Source organism: Montipora foliosa, chromosome 9, assembly GCF_036669935.1.
Source record: "Montipora foliosa isolate CH-2021 chromosome 9, ASM3666993v2, whole genome shotgun sequence".
NCBI classification, from domain to species: domain Eukaryota; kingdom Metazoa; phylum Cnidaria; class Anthozoa; order Scleractinia; family Acroporidae; genus Montipora; species Montipora foliosa.
Window position 1 is genome coordinate 45,341,282 of NC_090877.1, and position 9,794 is coordinate 45,351,075.

Below are 9,794 nucleotides of genomic sequence, written 5' to 3' on the forward strand. Positions count from 1 at the left end.
GGTTCAAATCCCATCTGTCGAATAGATCCCAGCGTTTTGTAATCGGCAGTGAAAAGTCAGACAGTTTTGATTTGAAGTTTGGTGTGCCACAGGGCTCCTGTCTCGGCCCAATGCTGTTCTCCCTTTACACTAGTGAGCTGTTTGATGTGATTAGCCAGCACCTGCCAACAGCGCACAGTTATGCCGATGATACTGGTTTTCAGTCCAAATGAAGATTCTGATCAAGACGCCGCCATTTCAGCAATGGAAGCGTGCCTCTGTGATATCCGCAACTGGATGATCAATGATAAACTTATGATCAATGATTCCAAGACTGAGTTTATGCTCATTGGGACGAAGGCGCAGCTACAGAAAACTAAAAGCGCTACTCTAACTATTGGCGAATCCATCATCTCTCCGGGCACGGAACCCCTTAGAAACTTGTGGGCCTGGTTTGACTGCCATTTCAACCTGAACTTCAACATAACCAAAACTTGTAGGAATGCTTTTTTTTTTCTTTCATCTACACAATATTAGACGCGTCAGAAAATATCTTAACATAGAATCTGCCGAGAAATTAATCCAGGCTTTCATCACAAGCAGATTGGACTATTGTAATTCACTTTTATACGGATTATCCTACTGGGCTCTTACTAAACTGCAGCGTGTTCAAAACGCAGCTGCAAGAGTCCTATTTATTATATGACAAGCTCCGTGAGCGGGCAAGATCGATGAACCAAATCGCGCGCTGTGATTGGCTACCCGATTTGGCAAGATGGAGCTATCTTGCCCGCTCGGGATTTCTCCCCTGGTCCCGCAAGATTAAAGATCATTTTTTGGTGTTTCAAGTCATATAATAAATCCTTTATTGACCAAGCTTGTTCGGTCAAGATGGTTGGATATTGGCCTCGTTCTTTTTTTGCATTTTTATGGACCTCGACCTCGTCTCGGTCCATAAACACGCAAAAAAATAACTTGGGCAATATCCAGCCATCTTGACCTCACGCTTGGTCAATAATCTATATATACATGGGTTTCTTCCAATAATATTTTTTCAATGTACTTTTAGCGTGTGGTTATACTGAGCGGATGTGTTAAGAAAAAAAAGTATTAAAAGCAAAGTGAAAATACCATGACACCAACTCGGTGTAGCCAGCTAGATGTCCGTGTTTGCCAATTAACTGGGTGAAATGGTTGTGCGCATGCGGGATGTGTTGCCCACACCCAGCTGGTGTTAACCTTGCTTTTAATACCTCTTTTTTTAAGAAAGACATATGCTTGGTCAGTTGTAATGATGCTGTGAAAGAACAGACTTGGCGGGTTTGCTGTTCTGCATGATCTGAAAAAATTGCCGCTGTGGCAGGTATCACGTTGGCTGATGAAAAGACTTTGAAAAGAGTGGGAAAAGTCCCATTCTCTCCGGACACACATTGTGAAAAAGAATGTAGAAAAACATATAGAGGAAAACAAGATAATAAGAATTGTACTCAGAGGCCGTCATGGGTCGCGTTAGAACTTTTATTTTCAATCAGCAAAATTTTTATTACAATCAAAAGAAGCCCCAATAAACAAAAGTCGCCATTATCCAAATTATGTATACGTAATTGTACATTTTAATGATTTATGTCTCTTAAAAGAGCTTTTTTCGGATTAATGAGTACTAGATTTTGTTATCTAAGCTTGAGGTTTAGGAACTTCCTCTACAAAGATCCGGGACACTGCTTTCCAACCTGTGTAGGCATCAGCATTTCCATAGCTAGGACAATTGCCGACCCAGAATCCCACTCGCACCTTTCCCCTGTGAATGTTATTGCAGTGCCCTTCAATATGGCGGACGCGGAGAGGTTCTTGAAATTTTGCCCCGCCTAAGTACACAATACCATCAATAGGGAGGGGAGCCGAGCATTCAGCACCGTTGAAAGTGAAGTACCAGCGTTTACAGCAACGAGTGCAGCCAGTAACTCGAAGAGTACCAGTCCAGGCCACATGAAGAGCTGTATCAGAGAAGTTCTTGGTGAACACGCAATCCTGTGTAATAAAAATCAACTTATATTAAATGTATGAGAGGCCATAAAAGTAGATGATTTAGCTCCCAGAAGTCAGTAATAGACCACCATACTATTATTTTTAATTATCATTCGATTATGACTATCAGCTGCACTTTAACAAGTTGATGTCAGTCTTTCATGCGTCTGTCCTGTTATTGATCATAACATTGTCAAAGTAGCTGTGGATCCACGAGGCGATAGCCGAGTGGATCCGCAGACTACTCAGTTGACAATGTTATGACGAAATTCATTGTCAATAACAGAGAGACGCATGAAAAACTGACATCAATTTGTTTTTTACAATAAAAAAAAGGCAGAGGGGTCAAAATTAAGTGAAAACACGAGAAGAACGCGAGACAAAAATGCGGAAACTTCAATTTCATGCAATATCTCGTCAATATCGCATAAATTATAAATTTATGTGTCTGTCCGCTTATTGACAATAAAAATTAGTCAATGAGCGCGCAAAAATTTTGCAGTAATTGCAAAAAAAAAATAATTATGCAAATCAATAAGAAAAAAAATCCAGAAAAAGAAAAAATAAGGGATCACTAAATGAACCTTGAAGTGTAAGTTTTAGGAAAAGCATATCCTTCTAAATTTCAGGCAAAGTGAATCAAAGATTTTACCTCGAATTGTTTTCCTTTTTTTTTCTGTAGTAAATATTTAGCTCTTAAATCTATCCATTTTTTTTTTATTTAATAGAAGAAATTAATATCTACTAAGCAGATTAATTTATCTGTTTACTTCACGAGAAATGACCTCTTCCAGGAAATGACGTGCACATGTGTTTCGCTTTCTTCAGTAACTGTTTACCAACGATATAAACATATCTTCTCTGTTGCCAAAAAGATAATCTGTTGCTCACCTTAATCAGGCCATTATCTTTGCCATCGTTAATGTTATTCCAGGCGCACTCCTTCCAGTTCTTAAAAGCCATCACACCTGGAGCTCCACTTGCACCACTCTCTCCTCGCTCTCCTTTTTGGCCGGGAGGGCCCTGGACACCGCGTTCTCCCTTTGCGCCATCCTTTCCATTTGCACCAGCAGGACCCACTACCCCACGAGGTCCCTGGGGTCCAGCCTTACCGGGTTGTCCTTGGTCTCCTTTGGCCCCTTCACGACCATCTCTTCCGTCACGGCCTGGTAACCCAGGTGACCCAGGCTTTCCATGCATTCCAGGAATGCCTCCATAGAAAAGGGAAGCAGGCTGTTTGTTTAAAAGAAAAAAAAAAAGGAAGAAATAAATTCCCTGATTATTCACAGTTAAGGCTAAATCTAATTTCTAATCATGCAAAACGAGTGACACCTCCTCTTCACGCTTACTGACAACCCACGCCCCAAAGCGTCCCTTTCACCCTCCCCTCTCCATGGAAAACCTCTTTTTTTTTTTTTAGGTGACTCGTTAATTTTCATCAATGTATCCCTAATTGAGAAAACAAGTTATTTAGATTGGTATACTGAACCAGCGGTTTACTTTTTGCTCACCGCATTGTTGGGTAGTTGGCTGCTCTTGTTGTTCGCTGCAGCAAAGTAACTCAGGATCGCAAACACAAGTGAAAACACCAAGAGCAGGGTTGTATTACTTCGAAAATGAACCATTTCGTTTCCCTGGGATCTGTAACGAAAACAATAAAGTAACAAAAATTAGTAACTGTTTTCCATGAAATAGGTGAGGACCTTAATAAGTTAAAATTAAATGCGAAGCTCTTGCTGTTCATTTAGATATTTTTTAATCAATTCCGCTTTTTGTTTCGCTAAACATTAAGGCAAAAAATAATCGGTTGTCTATCAAAACACAGAATAGTTGCACCTGGATTTTTTCCCTTGGTTAGTTATCTCCGCCATTTATAATTCCAGAAATTTGCGCTTTTTTTTTAATTAATCAAGCTACTGGTATAATCTCTTACTTCAGAGACAATGCTATCAAATTTTTTTACATAAAAAGAGAAAAATACTGGCGTACATTAGATGAACTTGTTTGACCAAAGTTTTCATTTAAATTAATCTGCCAGAACAATATCTACAGAAATGTTTAGCTTCGTCTTTCTCCCAGCCGAGAAAAAGACGCTAAAAACCTTATTACTTTTACCGCCGTGCAATAAGAAAATGGGGGAGAAGACCATACCTGAATTCGCAAAGGAAACTCGCTTTGTGTTTGTTCAAGTTCCTGCGTAACAATTCCAAAGTCAGGAGTTGATAACAACATTTGTTGGAGAACGAATTTTATAATCTCTTCTGTTGACTTATCTTGTCACTTTTTCAAGTCCGCTAAATCATTAGTTGATAGAGTATTAATAGTTATCCGTTACCATCAACGGAATTGTTGCAGCTGTCAAACAAAATGTTAAATTTCATTCCTGTTTCTTTTGTTTGCATAATAGCTAAAGAATATTCCCCCTTCCTGTAATCATTTATCTTACTTTACTCACTAACTGCAATAAAGTTACGACTACTTGCTTTTCTCCGTTGATTCATGGCCCTAGCTCAAATCAGCGGAAAAGATCTCGGTCCGTTACTAACAATATAGACCTCGAATTCGGTTAGTACGACTGAGATATGTATTCTTCATGTATTGTCATCGATTGAGGCATAGTCGCATACCATCCATATGGGTAAAAGTGGGGAAACTGGTATACACGGGTAACCTTAGTTTGATTTAACCAATGGCAACTTGATTATTTTAGCTCTCAGAAATTGATAGTATCCTCTTCCCGTCCAACTATTAATTTCCTACCTTGAATTTGTTAGCTGAACTTTGAGTGCGAAAAATTGCAAAAATAAACCTACTGAAACGCACTAAGTTTCTCTTACCGAGAGCTAAATTGGCAAATCACTGACCCACGTCTTCAATAAGTGACTGATGTCAGAAAGGACTGTATTTCCCCTCCTGCGAATGCGAATTGTTTAGAAAACATTTCAGGTAGGAATCTCCAATGTTTTTGGCAACGGAAATTCTCGACAGTTTGGCCGCTACTGAACGAATATTTATATCTCAGCGCCTTGTTGAATGCACATACTGAATTTATAAGTACAGCCTTGAAGTGCTCGCACTAGATTCGTATGCCTTCACTTTCATTGCTCCGAAAGAGGTTGAAATGTTACAGAGAAATCAATAAATTTAATGACCATATCCAATCAAAAAAGGTGGCATCTAATAACTAACTTCCCATATTGGCCGCTTTACCTCGTCAGTTGCCAAACGAGTCGAGGCAGTTAAGTAAACGGAATACCAAATTAGCGGTCATTAACTAGTGCTACTGAGAACTTGTGATCACTCACTGTCTATCTGTTTCTCTTACTCTTGTTTTTGGACAGTCTAATCCGCGTCCTCCGACCTGGACAGTGCTACATTCTTTTCAAATTTGTAAATTTCATGATCGCTTTGTAATCTTCACACAATATTTTTTTCCGAATTTAATTTGTATCACCTTTCATTTCGCTTTCACCCATTTAAGGCTTTAGGTCCTGGCAGCCGAAAGCTGGTGGTTCCTTTTTAACCAGAGAACGTTTTATTATTATGTTTAATTAAGTTTGCTTTTAACAAAAAACCGACTAGTCGATAAGGTTGGACTGTTTAAAGAGTATTCGACAATGCCGGATTTGTGTAGCTGTATAAGTTTTGAAATAAGAAATTTTCATATATTCACGGTCATCTTAAGGTACCGTTGGAATTGTTTGTTCTTCAAGTGCCAAACGAGGTACACGTTCTTTTCTTATGTTGCTTTAACACTACTTTAATACGAGTTAAGAGAGAATTTATCTCATTTAATTATTTAATTTAATATCTTTGGTATAACTGAAGCGCTCTGGAAAAATCGGTGACACTAGTTCTAATTGCACTTCTGACATTTCGTCAACATTTGACGATACTAAAATGGTTGAGTGCACGGTTTGAGAACAGATCAGTGGAAATGTTTTTAGCGAGACGCAGGAAAGAAAAGGATGCTGATAATGATACGAAAAATCTACGACTCAGATATGGGTTGTTTAGCAGTTGAAAATCAGGGAAATTAATAAACAGCGAAACTCCCACCACAATTATTTTTTCTGTAATTGAACGTAGGGCATTCACGAGTTGCCAAAGGGAAATGAAGACTTGCACACAAAATGTTCAGTGACCGAGCCTTTGGAGGAACACGCACCCCTTCCATGGCCCGGCTTTTTCATCGCAGTTTTTTAGTAATTCTTATGGGAAAACTGAACTTGGGATAAACTTGAATATTGAAATCTTTGCTCTTGAGATTTGCTCATGATGGCACAACTCGAACGCTTTTCTTGTTTTGCTCTGTTTTGTGAATGCATTAATGATAACTGATCAGGAGATCTAGAATTGAACGTTTTTCTCACATCACGTTTTTTATGTTGGTCTCTTTTCCGATAGACAACAGTTACATATAGAATACAACTGGTAAAAATGAAGTAAAGTCAAAGCTATAAACACTTTCCTTCCTATTTTACTATCAATTGGGATTCAGAGCAGCTGATGATGTAATTATTAAATACGACCCTTGTGTTATAGACAGAGCGCTCACATTCCCCCAGTATACGTATGTCTTGAGTGCGATTTTTGCGTGCGTTGAGTTTCAAGTTCCAGTCGTCTACTCATGATCGCACGAGGTTGTTCTTCCGCTTAAAAATAATACTGAGTTCATATGATCCGCTTTGATTTGATCCACAGTCTCCCAATTTTGCATAAGTGACTTGTGCTCAGTTTCTACAATGAACCGATATTACCAAAATTATTCTTTAGTACGCAAAGAAGGAATCAAGTTAAATCTTCTCATCCCATCTGAAGACTTTTTCGGAACAAAATCATTTTTTCAAATCAGAACGTCTATTTTAATTAATGAATGAGATGGATATATTTTTATTTTCTACCGACTTTTAGCTTCGACGATTCTTGTTTACTTTTTGAGAAAGTACTTTCTTTGTCGTGGAAAATTTCGCATTTTTTTACCGCGCACTACTTTTTATTGCCTTCTCGATTTGTCTTGTTGAGAGAGAGGACAAAATTAACTATTTTTAAAGTAAAATAAAGTTCCGGTTGTATTTTATCAGCACAAATCTCTTTCCCCTCAAATATTAATTTTGTTTATTCTCTTGAAATCTGACTATCGAAAATTGTGCTAGTTACAGCCTCAAAAATATCATAAAAAGAGCTACACTTGTCTTTGGAGAGGCAGGAGGTGATTCAAAGTTTGCATTCAGTAGTAACGCGAGTATGCTTACAATAACGTCATTGCGATTTTCAAAATGAATCAGTGTTTCCGTCGAAAATTTGAAATTGAGATGATTTACAATAAGAAATCCTCGCAGGATAAAGCTTCCGTGATTTGAGACGACACTCAAGGATTTGTCTTTCATAGAAATGAAATGTGGCAGCAGAGTGGATTTGTTAATTTTATGGTGTGTTGATAAACCTTCCTACCGCGATAATCTGAGCCGATAACCAACTGTGACTCGATCTTCCGAAAACGAATTATACGGGTATATGCATAGTTTTATACTCTCTGTAATGCTAGGATCAAGCTGTTTGATTCGATTATTAGAAATCGCTTTCATTGATCTGCGTTTTCACCTTGCGGCTCTTTCCAATGATTGGCGTGATCTTGTCTCTCGGGTTGCAATTTGGTCTATTGTGGCCGGTCAATTGCTTAAGTTTCATTGCTCGCCTGTTGATTTTACAGGTTTTGTGCATCGATTATCTTTCTTTACTGATGAATTAAGTAAATGACATATGTCTTTGGCAGAAAAGCGGTTTTTGTTGAATACATTTATCTCATGTTGCTACGTACGTATATGTATTTACTTTGTAGTGATTTGGAAATTTAATTTTAAGGCAGAAAAATTAAGGTAAAGCGAATTAACAACCCATTATCCGTCAGTCAAAAGTTCGGAAAAATATTTACTCTCAAAAGTAAGGCTATGTAAAGCATTGTGTTGTATGTTTGGCACTCAAATGCGGATAATTGCACAGTGAACCACTGGAACGCAAGACTTTTTTCTTCTTGTTCTTAATTTCTTTTACGACACCGTGACAAGGTCTATGTTGGGGGGAAGCCATACAAAATTCTACAGCCTTGCCCTTGTATTAAAAAAAATGTCTACAGCTAAACTGACCGAGGACAAAAGCTTTTTTAATTGGGGAAATGTAAGAAAATTAATTGCAAAGCAGACTGCTTCAAACGATGGTAAATCGAAAGGGAAAAGCCCCGAAATCCCGGATTAAAATATGAGTGGACAAACTAGGCCCCCATGTGAGTCTGAGAATGGAACCCGAGTCACAGTGGTCGAGAACGAATTCTCTCATCAAAGCACCAACCCTGCACTCCCGTAACAATTAGAAAAAAAAAAGTAAACATAAACACGAACCTGACAGAACTACATCTCCCAAATCTATTAGACACGAGACAACTTCCACTGATACCAAACTGAGATGCGAAGCTTCATCGCCGACTTCAGATATCTCTTCCATTCCTTTTGTTCTTTGTCGTTGTACATCGTCTACTTGCATAATTCTAGCGAAGGTAATCGATGGAGATTTCGTAATAAACAATGAATATTTGGGTCTTTGAATCGTATCGTTTTAAGCCATAGTCAACCTGGTTGAAAATGTCCCCTAACTTGTCAATGATGAATATTTCGTTTTCCATTTGAAGAAGCATTTGCGTTTTGCATCATCACTTCTTTTCTTGATCATATTTTCAGCCAGGGAAACCTTCAAAATTTGCACCCAAGGCCTCCAAAAAGGCACAAAAACGAGAAAACTAAAGAACTTCAATTGGAACTAAAAATTATTCATAAACACGAACAGGTTAGAATTTCGTGCCTCTTTGGATACGTAGAAGGACCATTTATACTCGTTTTAGAGTGATAAAGACTGTGTGAATAGCAGTTTTGTAGGTGTCTCCTTTTCAGTTAACTTTCATTAAAAAAAGCGCTAAGATGTTTCAATCAGAAAGACGTATATTTTTTTCGAGCGTGTCGCAATCGGATTTTAACATTTTAAGATGTCCAACATGAATATTATTCATTCTCATTTGTGAGAAAACGTATTTCCACCTGCCGAAGGTAATTGCTACTTTTCGGCGAAGAGAATCAAAACCAAGAATGTGAATTACCCTTCGTTGTTTTCTATTTTAGACGTATTTAGTGGTAACGAAAGGACGGTGAAACCCGCGACGGAAACTTTTACGAGCGGCGAAGAGTACTTATCCCAATTCTTCTCGCGGCATGGCGACACACTCGCACGCGTGCAATTCCCGCCAATATTGCTGTACTCTCTCGTCAATGCTGCCCATCCACCGAGGATAATCCACAAAGAAAGCGCGCCAACTCAGTGTGGAATTAGCTTTTTTGAATACAAGCCAACATTTCATTGTGACACTTGAATTTTGTTTTGCAGTTGACAAGTAAACGTAAAATTGCGAAAAGCTATTAATTCATACAACTGTGTTTTGACTCAGACGTAACAATTTATGCGATGATGACGTATTACTTGCTAGGGTCTTGAGTCCTAAAAAGAGAATATGAAGTCATGAAAAAAGTCAAAAGCCTACAACTCTCATTCTTCGTCCATGGTAACTTAAGATAAAATCACTTTTTCATCACAAAGACCACTTGTGTGAATCGCTCTCAAATGTCAAAAGTCATATAGAAAGCAAGCTTCTTGGACTGTGACTATTTCTACATTGCAAAGACTAAACGAAGATTACATGACAGAAAAACTGAACACTTTAACACAAGCGGTGAAAGATCACCATT

The 9,794-nt window shown here is 38.3% G+C and overlaps 1 protein-coding gene across 1 annotated transcript in view; it reads right to left on the reverse strand.

The window, feature by feature from the left end:
• Positions 1 to 1,492: 1,492 nt before the first annotated feature.
• Positions 1,493 to 9,794, reverse strand: part of LOC137969994 (collagen triple helix repeat-containing protein 1-like) — an 8,646-nt gene continuing 344 nt past the window's right edge. The window contains exons 2-6 of the mRNA XM_068816422.1: positions 9,152 to 9,546; positions 8,403 to 8,548; positions 3,516 to 3,645; positions 2,896 to 3,237; positions 1,493 to 2,007 (exon numbers count right to left, since the gene is read on the reverse strand). Of these exons, the coding sequence (XP_068672523.1) occupies positions 1,654 to 2,007; positions 2,896 to 3,237; positions 3,516 to 3,629 (810 nt within the window). The 5' untranslated portion in view covers positions 3,630 to 3,645; positions 8,403 to 8,548; positions 9,152 to 9,546 and the 3' untranslated portion in view covers positions 1,493 to 1,653. The remainder of the gene's footprint in view (positions 2,008 to 2,895; positions 3,238 to 3,515; positions 3,646 to 8,402; positions 8,549 to 9,151; positions 9,547 to 9,794) is intronic.